The sequence below is a fragment of the Artemia sp. Qi Xiang Cuo genome, chromosome 3 (genome assembly GCF_049724085.1).
Source record: "Artemia sp. Qi Xiang Cuo chromosome 3, ASM4972408v1, whole genome shotgun sequence".
In the NCBI taxonomy this organism is placed as follows: domain Eukaryota; kingdom Metazoa; phylum Arthropoda; class Branchiopoda; order Anostraca; family Artemiidae; genus Artemia; species Artemia sp. Qi Xiang Cuo.
In genome coordinates this window covers 13,066,657-13,080,998 of record NC_142796.1, presented here as the reverse complement: position 1 = coordinate 13,080,998, position 14,342 = coordinate 13,066,657, and the positions used below count along the sequence as shown (strand labels likewise).

General features: G+C 36.6%; 1 protein-coding gene across 5 annotated transcripts in view; it reads left to right on the top strand.

Moving 5' to 3' along the window:
• Positions 1 to 14,342, top strand: part of Cap-D2 (CAP-D2 condensin subunit) — a 215,665-nt gene that overhangs the window by 95,599 nt on the left and 105,724 nt on the right. For all 5 annotated transcript variants that reach the window (XM_089108481.1, XM_089108484.1, XM_089108483.1 and 2 more), the window contains exons 8-9: positions 7,160 to 7,394; positions 12,512 to 12,765. In XM_089108481.1, coding sequence (XP_088964607.1) covers positions 7,160 to 7,394; positions 12,512 to 12,765 — 489 coding nt within the window. The remainder of the gene's footprint in view (positions 1 to 7,159; positions 7,395 to 12,511; positions 12,766 to 14,342) is intronic.

The following is a 14,342-nucleotide window of genomic DNA, read 5'->3' as shown; positions in this document are numbered from 1 at the left end:
GTTTGTCAATTTTTTTCTAAAATTTATTAATTGGTCTTTCGTAGTTCTATTCTGGTACTGTTATATTGACTTTTCCGTAACGTGACAATCGCACGTAAGATAATTGTTACGTACACAACGTGAAATTCTAAGTAGAATTCTAGTCTACTGGGCAATGCCTACGTTAAGGACCAAATCTAGTCCGTAATATTACTTAGCGTAACGTACTCATAATTTTATGCTAGTTTGCAGGACCATATACAGGATTTTCGCTTCGGTGTAACGGGGGGAGGGGGAGGGGTAAAAAAAGACATAATTATCAACGTTACTGTATGCAAAAATTTAATTACATTTTCTTTTTCTTCTTTTGCGAAACATTGTCCTTTTCGGTCAACTATTTAGGGCCAAACAAAAAGCAGGTTGTATCCGAATGGGGTGGAAGGAGGTCGTAAGGAAGGATTTAAAAAGTCAGAAATTGCCGAAACGGTGTAAAGAGGGAGGCTTTGACTAGATAGGGATGGAGGAGGAGTGTACGTAGATTTGTTTGCATCAGGGGACTTGGTGTTGCAGTGAGTTGTTAGTAGTAGAAGTAGTAGTAGTTTTTACGAATCGGACTTTGTTTTTGTTGGGAGGGGGGGGGGTAAACAAAGTAAAACCCTCTGGATACGGCCCTTTCTGCGTGAAGGTTTATGGTATAGTGTGGAAGAACCATTAAATCGAAGCTGGGTCGAATTTTGTCGACTCAGCTGCTAGATAACACGACAGTGCGAGTGGTTGTAATTTTTCATTCCTGTTAGACTTCCCTAATTTTTCCTTCCAAGAGCTGTTTTTGAGTGCTAACAATTCCTCCCTTGTCAGTTTCTGGTACTCTTTGAACAGGTTGGTTAATGCTTTGTTCCTGGGCCACATCACAGTCAGACTTGTCGAAAAAAAAAAAAAAATCAAAATCATGCACAATTACGGTGCTATTTCTGTGTTCTTTTCGTAATTTCTTGAGTTGAAATATGTTGAACTTTCAAGGATAAAATTTTTGATTGCCCAATCAGAGCTATTTCTATTTTGTGCTTCTGCAGTACAAGTGTGAAGTTAAAATCGAAATCATGCACAATTACGGTGCTATTTCTGTGTTCTTTTCGTAATTTCTTGAGTTGAAATATGTTGAACTTTCAAGGATAAAATTTTTGATTGCCCAATCACGGCTATTTCTATTTTGTGCTTCTGCAGTACGAGTGCGAAGTTAAAATCAAAATCATGCACAATTACGGTGCTATTTCTGTATTCTTTTCGTAATATCTTGAGTTGAAATATGTTGAACTTTCAAGGATAAAATTTTTGATTGCCCAATCAGAGCTATTTCTATTTAGTGTTTCTGCAGCTCGAGTGCGAAGTTAAAATCAAAATCATGCACAATTACGGTGCTATTTCTGTATTCTTTTCGTAATTTCTTGAGTTGAAATATGTTGAACTTTCATTGAATAAAATTTTGATTGCCCAATCAGAGCTATTTCTATTTTGTCCTTCTGCAGTACGAGTGCGAAGTTAAAATCAAAATCATGCACAATTACGGTGCTATTTCTGTATTCTTTTCGTAATATCTTTAGTTGAAATATGTTGAACTTTCAAGGATAAAGTTGTTGATTGCCCAATTAGAGCTATTTCTATTTAGTGCTTCTGCAGTACAAGTGCGAAGTTAAAATCAAAGAAAACACATGTTATTAACAAATCTTGGCTTTTTTATTGTTAAGTATTACAGATTGTGTTGTCACAGATTGTTAAGTGTCACGCGTTGTTAAGTGTCACTGATTGTGGTCACAGTCGCTAGTGTCTCAGGCGCTCTTGCTTAGGCTGGACTATGTAGTAGTGTATATTGCGTATTTATCTTTGTTGCATGGTTACTGCTGCTAGAATTAGATTATGCAAATGGTTTGACTTTCCTAGATAAGAATTTAAGCAAAATGAAGAAAATTTTGGAAGTTTTGAGAATTCAGAGTGCAAGAATAGGTTTGAAACGATGGTACCAAGACCAAGTTGCTCAGCCTGGGAATAAATGAGGGCGAAGAGTTGTTGTTGTGTAATGAGAACATTGGTCAAGTGGATAGCTTTACATACCTGGGAAGTATTATTGGTAAAGACAGTGGATGGAGTGTAGATGTAAAAAGTAGAATAACTAAGGCCCATAAAAGTAAGGAAGGGTAGTAAGATCAATGTGCGAACTAAGATTCTAGTATTGGAAGCCATGGTAATGACTGTGGTCAAGTGACAGGGGCTCTAAAACGTTGGTGCTTCAGAAGGATGAGGCACATTTATCACTATTTATTTTTAAATATCACTATTTATTTGGTATCAATTCATTCCCACTTCCATGTATTGAAAAACTGACTGCAAAATTTGGTGTTTAGGATTGTGCGATTGTCCTATGTAGGAGCCAATTAACAAAAGAGAATTAAAATATTCTATTGTTCACAAGTTTTTTGGTAAAGTCTCGCTTTTTTCGTAATTTCTTTTTTGGTGATTGGTAATTTTCTTTTTAGTTTTTTTTTTTTTTTTTTTTTTTTTTTGCATTTTTGCATTTTTTCTTGGTAATGTGGTAGCTTTTGTTTAATGATCCCTTTATTTATTTTATATCTTGTCTTCAGTCTGTTTTCTATCACAAAGACTATAAGTTGGAAAACTCAATGATTTTACACTTGTAGTCATATTAATTCCAATCACTTTTAGATATTCAGCTTCATAAGGCCTACACTTGCTTTTCCGATTTTTTCATTTTTTTTAATTATATTGATGTTTAACATGGCTCCATCTTTTTTCTAAAATTAATTAAAAAAACCTTTTCCACAAAATCAGTTTTTCAAAGAAAAGTAAAGAACTCCATTAAACAAAAAATGAGCAAAAATCAGATCAAATAATCAACCAAGCATTAAACTACCACAAATCAGAATCGATAAATGAATGAAACCCAAAACGAACAAAAATTACAATAAATAACCGAGTCAAACTCAAAAGGAGCAGAAATTGACATAAGTTGGGCGCAAAACTAAACCCCTTGGCCTTTCCAAGGCCAGAACAAAATTTGCACTTTACTGAAAAAAATATAAATGTTTTTACTTTTATAACTTTAATAAATCAAATAATATTTACAATTGTATTACTAAATATCAGTATATGTATATTAAACTGACAATGCACATTCATTTGTATTTTTTTCCGTTAAATGCAAATTATGTTCTGGCGTTGGGAAGGCATAGGGGTTTTGAGCCCAAATTATGTTAATTTCTGCTCGTTTTCAGTTTGACTCGGTTATTTATTGCAATTTCTGTTTGTTTTGGGTTTTCCAATCACTTTCGACTATTAAAAAGGGCACTAGGCCTTTAGATTTCCAATCTAATGAGCCCTTCTTGAGTTTCTACGACAGCGCTTGCCATAAACACCTTATATTCCCCCAGGGTATAAATTACAACCCTTACCCTAAGGGCTGTGAGGGTGGTTGTAATCCTCTAAGGCCTAATTTCCAGAACTTTCAACTACGTTAAACAAAATGGCTATCTTAAAGTTTTGATTGGATGTGTCTGGGAAAACGGTGGGCGTGAGAGGGGCGTTAGTCAATCTCCAATCACTTTCAACTATTAAAAAAGGCACTAGCCCTTTCAATTTCCAATCGAATGTGCCCTTCTAAAGTTTCTACGACAACGCTTTCAATAGAAACCTTATTCGCCCCAGGGTATAACTTACAACCCTTGCCCTGAGGTCTGGGGGTGGGGGTTGTCATCCTCAAAGACCTGATTTCCAGAACTTTCAACTACGTTGAACAAAATGGCTATCTCTAAACTTTGGTTGAATGTGTTTGGGGAAGCGGTGGGCGTGAGAGGGGGGTTAATTACTCTCCACTCATTTTCGACTATTAGAAAGGTTGATTTCAATTTCCAATCAAACGAGCCCTTTTTGAAATTTCTACAACAACTTTCTATATAAACCTTATATGCCCCCAGAATAACTGACAACCCTTACACTGAGGGCTCTGATGGGGTTATCATCCTAAAAGACCTAATTTCCAGAATTTTCGACTACGTTGAACAAAATGGATATTTCAAAATTTTGATTGGATGTGTTTGGGGAAATGGTGGGCGTAAGAGGGGGTTTAGTTGCCCTTTAATCACTTTCAACTATTAAAAGGGCACTAGCCCTTTTAATTTCCAATTGAATGAGACCTTTTTATAGTTTCTACAACATCCCTTTCTATAAAAACCTTACATGCCCCTAGGGCATAACTTACGACCCTTGCCCTGAGGGATGTGGGGGTGGAGAAGTTGTCATCCTTAAAGACCTAAACTTTCAACTACGTTGAATAAATTGGCTACTTAAAAATTTTGATTGGATGTTTTTGGGGGAAAGGTGGGCGTGAGAGGGGGGTTAGTTGTCCTCAAATCACTTTCGAGACTGTTAAAAATGATACTAGCCCTTTGAATTTCCAATTCAATGAGCTCCTTTCAAGTTTGTATGACAAAGATTTCAATAAAAACTTATATACCCCCAGGGCATAACATATAACCCTTGCCCTGAAGACTGTGGGGGGAGTGTTCTAATCAACGGTATAATTTCATAAATTTTCAACTGCGTGGAATAAAATGGCTATCTCAAAATTTTGATTGGATGTTTTTGGGGAAATGGTGGGTGCGGAAGGGGTGTTAATTGCCTTTCAATCATTTTCGACAATTAAAAAGAGCACTAGCCATTTCAATTTACAATCGAATGAGCCCTTTTTGAAGTTTCTACGACAACGCGTTCTATAAAAACCTTATATGCTCCAAGGACATAAGTTACAACCCTTGCCCTGAGGGCTGTGGGGTTGTCATTCTCATAGACCTAATTTCCAGAACCTTCAGCTACGTTGAACAAAATCGCTATCTTAAAATTTTGATTAAATGTCTTTGGGGAAATGGTGGGCTTGAGAGGGGGGTTAAGTTGCCCTTCAATCACTTTTGATTATTAAAAAGGGCACTAGCCCTTTGAATTTCCAATCGAATGAGCCGTTTTTGAAGTTTCCACGACAGGGCTTTCTATAAAAAACCATAAATGCTCCGAGGGCATAGCTTACAACCTTTGCCCTGAGGGCTGTGGAGGAGTGTCCTCCTCAAAAACATAATTACTATCTGGAAATCTACTACGCTGAACAAAATGGCTATCTCAAACTTTTGATTGGATGTGTTTTGGGAAGCGGTGGGCGTGAGAGGGGTATTAGTTGTCTTCCAATCACTTTCGAGTATTAAAAAGGGCACTAGCCATTTCAATTTGCAATTGAATGAGCGCTTTTTGAAGTTTCTCCGATAACGCGTTCTATAAAAACATTATATGCTCCCAGAGCATAACCTACAACCCTTGCCCTGAGGCCTGTGGGTGGGGGGGGGTGGGGGTTGTCATCCTCAAAGACCTAATTTCCAGAACTTTCAACTACGTTGAACAAAATGGCTATCTTAACACTTTGATTGGATGTGTTTGGGGAAAAGATGGGCGTGAGAGGTGGGTTAGTTGCCCTCCAATCACTTTCGACTATTAAAAAGGGCACTAGCCCTTTTAATTTCCAATCGAATGAGTCTTTTTTTGAAGTTTTTACGACAACGCTTTCTATAAAAACCTTATATGGTTTTTAAAGGATATAAACCATAAAAGGTGGCTCTGAGAGGGGGTTTAGTTGCCCTTTAACAATTTAAAAGGACACTAGCCCTTTGAATTTCAAATCGAATGAGCCCTTTTTGAGGTTTCTACGATGGACCCTTCAATAAAAACCTTATATGTCCCCAGGGCATAAGTTGTAACCCTTGTTCCGAAGACTAATTTCCTGAACTTTGAACTGCGGGCACTAGCCATTTCAATTTCCAATCGAATGAGCCCTTTTTGAAGTTTCTACGACAACGCGTTGTATAAAAACCTTATATGCCATAGGGCATAACTTACAACACTTACCCTGAGGGCTGCGGGGGATTCTCCTTCTCGAAAACATAATTTCTATTTGGAAATCAACCACGCTGAACAAAATGGCTATATCAAAATTTTGATTGCGTGTATTTGGGGAAAGGGTGGGCGTTGAAGGAGTGTTAGTTGCCGTCTAATCACTTTAGACTAGTAAAAAAGGAAGAAGCCACTCCAATTTAAAATTGAATGAGTCCTTTTCGAAGTTTCTACGACTACTTCTGCGATACGAAGTGCCCTGCTCTAAAGGAAATAAAATGATAAACAATACATTGTGCCAACATCGTTCTTATATGCCCCCAGGGCATAACTTAAAACCCTTGCCCTGAGAGTTGTGGGGGAGTGTCCTCCTCAAAAAATATTTTCTATCTGGAAATCAACTACGCAGAACAAGATAGTTGTCTTCAATTTTGGATTGTATGTATTCGGGGTAATGATGGGCGTGGGGGAGGAGGGCGAGTTGCCCTCCAATCACTTTCGACTATTAAAAAGGGCACTAACCACTCCAATTTCCAATTGAGTGAGTCCTTTACGAATTTTCTGCGACGACTCTTTCAATACGAAGTGCCCTGGTATGAAAAAAAAATAATACATTGTGCCACCATCGTTCTTTACTTAGGCAGCGCGATTGCGTTGCCTATGATCTTGATTTTTTTTAAGATCTATTTTTTCGAAGATATTGGGTTTGTCTTTTCAATAAGAACAAATTGTTTTGAAGATTAATGTTCTGGATTGAGGTTTTAAATTGTTTATTTTGTTAAATTTTTATTTGTAATATTTAGATTTTTGTGAAACTTATAATAAACCCCCTATAAAACTTATTACAATAGACTGAGTTTGATCAATTAACAAGCAGTTTTTTTCTGACCCATTGTTCTAGAATATATATTTTAAATTACTTTGAGGCTGTTCTCAAATAGAGAATTTTGTTTATTTTAAGACAGTTATAGAATGTCCTGTAGTGACGCAATGGGTTTGACCTCACCTTGGTAATACGCGACCCAGAGATCGAACCCAGTTGTAGAAACACACTGCAGCGGCCAGGAATTTGATTCCGTCTCAGTATTAATCCAAATTTTTAAGAAGAAGAAGAAGAATAAGACAGTTATAGAATCGTTTTTCGTAATAATTTCTCCTTTTTTAATATGTAGTTTTAATTTGATTTTATATTTCATTTATGTTTAAGTTAATATTCTTATATTCTGTCAAACCTCAGTGTCGAAGAAGCTCCCATCAGTGAACCTGAAAAGGCAGTTCAAGTCAATATACTTGAAAAGATGAAGGGGATATTTGTTCCTTTAGAAGAGGACAATTACTCGGAAAAATCTGATAATGAAGAAGAAGAGGATAAAGAGGATGATGATTATGATGATGACAGTAGTGAACACATCGAAGGGAAAGAGCTACCACCAGAAATTTTGAAACAGAAGTCCCTTGTTAAATATCTCAAGGTAATCGATGTTTTTCAAGATATTACGATAGTAGAAGTTAGATAGGTCTCATAAATTCTTTAGAAAGCTTTCAAGCTCTATTTTACAGTACCAAGACCTCTTTATTTTTTTTTGGGGGGGGACGATTTTTCTGTGTGTTAGGTTTCTCTTGGCCTGAGGACTTAGTAAGTTTCAAATTGAGCTGGGACAAAAATTTATTTTGTCCACTTTCAAGCGCAATACCTCCTTTCTACAACAAATATTCTTTTTGAAGACCAAACTATTAAGGTAAGTCCTGAATGCAGGTATTTTTTGCCCTATTATTTTTTAATAAAATTTTAAACAATTACCCAAATATTTAGTTTGTAGTTTGATTCCATTCTATTTTCGTGAACTGTCTTGAAAATCTCCCTTTCAGAAATCTGTATTAATGATTTTAAATTGATAATTGGTTTGCTGATATCAAATAGCCTACCATAACCTCTTTAGGTCACGCTAATTGTATGATAATGAAGAAGAATACTGCTACTCCTACTACTACTACTAACAACTCACTGCAATTCACAACTCACAATGCCACCTGAGGCCAATAGACTTATAATCTATTCAAAGCCTCCCTCTTTAAACCCTCCCAAGAAGTTCCAATTTCCCTTAAATCTTTCCTTACGAAATCCTCCAACCCCATTCGGGGGCGACATCCGTTTTGTTTGGCCCTAGATGGTTGGCCAACAAGGACGATCTTTAACAATCTGTCATCCTTCATCCGCAGAACGTGTCCTAGCCATCTCAATCTTTCTCTCATTATAGCCATAGAAAGCAGGATTGACCCACGTTTTTGCATAGCTTACTGCTAGAGATGCGGTCAGTCAGTCGGGTATCCAAAATAATCAGTAGGCAATTTCACTGGAAAACATCCAGCAAGTCATCCTCCGTCTTTCAGAGCGCCCGAGCTTCAGAACCATGCTTGACCAGTGTCATCACTGTAGCTTCCAATATTCTAATCTTGGTAAAACCCTCTGGGCATTGGCTATTGTATTCTTCAAATTGACGGTCTTCTCTCAATTTATTAGCATGCCAGTACAATATTTAAATATTATGCCGTCTGGCTGTATGTTCCAGATATTCAGCAATTTTATCGGGTGTCTCCACTTCACAACTTCTAAATCCATACTTTAATGTTTTCTCCCCTTTCTTTAAGTTCCTTGTATTTTGATATGACCTATCATTCAAATGACTCTCTTGCAAGCCCCTCCTCCACTATATTAAAGTTAAAACATTTTCACTAATATTCTTAGCTGCATTTCTAACTTTCTTCCCTAAGACACTATCAGTCACTTCACAAACTATTTTCCAAAAATAATTCCATCCGTCTTCTGCAGTGTCAAATTTTAGGCTATCAAGTTTAGTGTTCAACAGTTCCTGGAAAGTTTCTCTCAAATTCTAATCCTGGAGTCTACTAACGTCATAGCTTCCCGGAAGGTAGCTACCCATCCCAAATTTCAGCTTTAGATTAACAATAGATACTACCAAATTGTGATCTTTGCTTTTATTATCTGTAACAGCATTCCTATATACCCTAGTATCTTCTTTCAATCCTGCGAGTCTTCTGTTTACAAAAACATAATCAACAAGGTTAGCGGTCTTATCATCATTTGAATACCATGTTAACTTATGGGCCATTTTATGACCAGATACTATATTGGTTATAACTAGATTTGTATACTTACAAAGTTGTAGCAGTCTATCCCTGTAGGCATTACTGTTTTTTTTTCTACACCAAAGTTACCTTGACTTGGATACCACATATCCCTATTTCTACCGACCTGGGCGTTAAAATCTGATTAAAAAAAACTATATATCTAACTGGGGCCCTGTCTATTTGTTCCTGTAGCTGTAATTAAAATTCATCTGAGTCACTACTATCTTCATCAGTCGGTTCTACAGGGGCATATACCACCATGACTGATACCCCGCAATTTTTAGTAATAAAATTAGCAACTAGGATTTTATTATTAATAACTTCTCAACCTAAACAAGACATAGCAGCTTCCTTATTCATCATGAGCCCTACTTCCTGCCCGTGGATCCCATACTTCGTGCCCGAGTAAATAAATTCTACATCGCCTAATTTCATGCTTCCTACCCTTAGAATATGAGTTACTGAAGTTCCCAATAAGTCCAGTTTGAAGCGTCGGAATTTGTCAGTCAAAATGTCGATACGATAGTTGTTTTTTTGACGTTAGAACTTTCCAAGTGTTATTTATATTATGTTTTAAATCATTCAAATTATTATGGCCTCAGGAAAAACAATGGTCATAGAACCAGTGCAGGACTGAGACTAACACATCTTCTCAAGTCTACACGAAGCGCTTAATTCGGCTTAGAACTGGACAGCAAGAACTGTGACCTCCAGTAGGAATGGAGGCTTTGTGCAATGCTGATCCGATCTTAGTCACAGCATGGTTTACCACACTTGGCAATGCTCATCTATCAACAAGAATCGAAATCCTGCACAGATAGTCTCAAGCCTGTTACCCCCGACTCATTATATATTTTTGCCTACAAATTCAGCAGCGTGTAATTTAGACAGACCAATACACTGCTGTCCTGTTTAGCAGATTTATATTAGTAAGTTGCAACTAGCAGTTTGACTACTGACCTCTCATACTGAACAAATCTAGGTTCTCATAATATATTCAGAATTTGATGCAGGTTTTTTGTCTTCTGGGTTTAAATAAAACCTAGGTAAGCTTGTACAGCGTGCATAATCTGTCATAAATTTCTTAAATTTCGTCGTAAATTTCAATTGAATTCTCATCACAGGTCTGCTTTTATGAACCTCGCCGTTCTTAATGGGAGTACCGCTTAACGTTTTGGAAAATTCTAGTTGATATTTTTTGACGCAAGCAAGCCTAGCATGAACTACTAGCGCTAATTAAAGGAGTTGGAAAAGTCTCTGATAGAAAGGAATCTCAAATCATGCCAGTTTTAATGAAAAGTGAGAGTGGGAGATGTGCATCGCTATATAGGTTGTTACCCTGGAAAATCTGCGAAAAAGTTGGAACATTCCCAATTTTTATCGTAAATTCAATTGTTTTTTTCTTAAGGGGCCTTCTGCCTTAACGTTGTGGGTAAGATAGATAAGCTGCAAAATAAACTGTCTATTTTTTGTTCTTTTAGTACATTCTTCTTAGCTACATCGGGAAAAGTGATGTTCCACTAGTCCCTGTAATTTCGTCGTTTTATTTTCAGCTTTGCTGTATTTCTTACACCCGCGCTTGAATGCTTCAGGCGAAGGACTTTAAGGGAATACCTCTGCTGGAAGGGTATCCCAGATAGTGACGAATCGTCGGGCGGAGGTCTTTTTAACATATTCCCGATGGGCTGTACCCTCGTCAAGGTAGTTCTACCGGCCTGTGTTTTGGCACGTTGCCCTTATAGGCTTTACTCTTTCAAGAACGAGCTTTGATAACTCCTCTGATGCAGGGAGAATGCATATTTTGTAAAAGACTGATGTAGTTTCCATGTCAAAACGACATTGAATCGGTAGCAAGAGTTCGGAATCCGGTTATTCAGGAGATTCTACGCGAGTCACTCTATTTTGAGTACATGGGAAATTAATTCGAATAAATTTTTTCTCTAGCTCTTCTAATGTCTTCTTTTGGTTATCCTACTGTTAGTATGTTTAGTGCATCTATTGTGGTAGGATGGCTTCAAATGACACAATTAATTTTATGCGGGGCCATCTTAGCAGGAAAAGGGCTAAAGCTCCGAAATGTTATTTTCTTTCGTAAGCATTCTATATACTACAGTTTGATATTTTATCGCGCCAATCCCAGACGTATTTTATTATTCTGCACTGAGGATAGTTGAGCAGAGGTCTCGACCAAATTATTTACATTTTAGTTTTACTTTTTTCACTGGCTTTGAATATACTCGGTTTCTTCTTCGTTACTTCGCCGTCAAGTTTTTAATTCTGTACCCATTCGTCAATAATTATCTATATTTATATTCTTTAGTTCATTATTCTTTTTATTCGTTTGACTCTATTTAATTTGAATTTGTGATATTTAAAATCAATGTATAATTTTGCATGACGATGGCTATGGCTGTGATTTTCATATGTTTGATATGTTTAGTGCCTTATTATGACAAGAACTGTCGCTGATGGGCATGACTGTTTTATGGCGTTTGAAAATAAAATCGTTTTTTTTTTTTATTTAAGATTTTCTTTCAGTTTGTTATTCTTTAGTCTGTTTTGTGGTCTGAGTAATTATTTACATAGCACTCCTGATTTTGCTACTTATAATCTTTAGGACTACTTTTAAATAAATAATTAAGAGGAACGTAGGGGAAATCTTTTGAAATATTTGTCTGTTTTCAGTAAATTATTTTTTTTCGAGTAACATATGGAACAACGGTACTGAATAGAACTTGTTTGTATTTAACTTTTATTCAATTGCAGTGTGAAAATACTGCACCTTTCAACATTAAATGGGAGAAAAGAAGGCGGGACCTACCCTATGCAGTCCTCCTAATTTTGCTATTTAACTACATCAGTAAATCCCAGCAATTACATAGAGCACCTTTATTCCGGTGTCCAGTGCACAACCAGTGATTTTCCGCCTATAAACTGTTTTTTTTTTATGTTTGGAATAGCGCCCACATTCTTCAGAAACCTTAGAATGCCCCCCCTTCAAAGGGTTCCAATTGGCTACTTGAACTAAACTTAAATACCCTGGACCAAGCGAAGCTCAGTGCTTAAATGGTGCTTAAATATAGATATGTGGAAATTGATAAGTTTGTTAAATACATTGAATAGGTAAATATGATTATTTCAACAAAGATTATTTTTGTGTTGTTCAGACCACTTTGAAAAGAATGTCGCTAAGAAATATGCACGCTTATAAGAGTGTCACTAAAAATGCAGCAGGTAACAGGCACAAGATCCTATAGTAAATTGTCCTTCTAGGACTATTTGTCTTTCAGTGAGGATTTCGAGCTGTGGCCATATCAATCGAGTTACTTGATTCAAAACAGGCTTTTCATATTTTCAACCTATTTTTGGATTTTATTTTAATTTTCTTAATAAAAATGTGACAGATGATTGATTATGTTATGCTAAATTGTTTTTCTAGGACTGTTTATCTTTCACCGAGTCTCTACTTGGAGCCCTGGGTACACTAATCCAGTTACTTGGTTCAAAGCAGGCTTCTGATGTCCTTGAAACTATTGAATTTTTTGTGCTTGCGTTTGAATTTGGTTTAACTGAAGCCATTGCTGGGATTCGAAGGATGTTAATTCTTGTCTTCAGTCGGGAGCAAACTGTTAAAGACGCTGTAGTTGGAGCTTATAAGAGGCTGTACATCAATTTGAAATCGAGCAATTCAAGGTAAGTTTAGGAAAAAATTTATATGCCCACTAGGCTACGGTAAGTCAGTTCGGTAAGTGTGCGGCGGAGTAACACTACCGCTTTCGCAGCGGTCTGTAGCTCCTAATTAGTACGAGATTAAAACTCAAAATTTCCCCTGGATATGGGAATCGTGAAAGAGGGCAGAAAAAGTTTTGTGAAGTTTGTAAAATTCCCAGGGGTTTTCCAAAAGAATAATTCTTTTCTTCATGTTGTAGGGGAGACTGGGGTAATGGGGGTCACCTAAGGCAAAATGAGAATAACAATTAAAAGAAAGATAAAATTCAAACCTAAACACGTTAAATCTCTAGCATAGTATATTTTACCTATTGCATACTTGAATTGAGCCTTAATCAAGATTACATATAGGCATTAAGCATTGTTTTGCCAAACCAGCTTTGACCGGTATTACCCCCTAAGGGGGTAATGGCAGTCGGTAGGGTCATGTTCTACTAAAGGGCTGTAAATAAAAAAAATGTGGGAAATTTTAATGACATAAACACGTTAAATTGAAATCATCATATTTATATTGTTACATAATTCCGTATATAGGAAATTACAAAATTGTAATTGAAAGTATGGACATAATTAGAAACCAATTATTTGAAAAACAAAAAAAAACAAAAACATCTTTCCATAGCAAAAAAAGGCTTAAAAAATAAAAGCGCCAAAAAAAAAAAAAAATTCATATAACTTATGAGCTTGCAGAACTTTAAGTCAATTTTACTTTATTGAGCACATGTCACATAAATAGCCCTCAGGAGTGTCCCATCTGCAACATTCTTGATGTGCCCAGAATGCACAAAAAGTGTACTGATACCACATTTCTCCATCTGTCCCGGTGTCTTCGCAATAGAAACAGGTTTCTTTGCCATTCTCTGTCAAACAGAGCTCACTTTCTGATTCGTCTTCACAAATGTTTTCCTCATCAATAGAAGTGTCGGAGTCAGATTCAAAAATTTTCCTGCTCATTTTCTTTTGCTCCACCTTTTGTGTTTTTCATTCAGGAACATCAGGCTTTTTCTTTTCTCCATTAAATTCTTTTTTTACTCGCTTAGTTCTTTGGTTCTTTTCTTCTTTCCTTTTTAGTTTTTCCTTGATCTTGGTTTCTTTTTCTTCTCGATTTCTTTTTTTTTCTTGAAGAAGGATTTTAATCGGTGTTGAAGTCAAGATCTGACAATGTTGCTTTTGTCTCGCTCCTTTTCTTGGCTCATCAGCCCAATCACTACATCCAGGTAGAGGAGAAATCTCTTGTATAGACACATTAATTTGTGTGTTAGGCTGAGTATGAACTTCATCATGTAGGACAGAGGATTCCAAGTTTTGTTTAGTCGTGACCTCGTATCGGCCTACATCTACGATGTCTTCATTTGCAGTAGCTTTCAAGGAAACGTCCACACAAACAGGCGTTAAGTCTTGATTCTTCTGGAGGATGTCCTCTACCAAAAAATCCTCATCTGTGAAAACTCCTAGATTAAGAGGATGGATCCCTGTGTTTTTGAACCCACTTGTTGCCTTTGCAATCGTAGCAACTGGTGAATACGCCTTATTGAACGTTT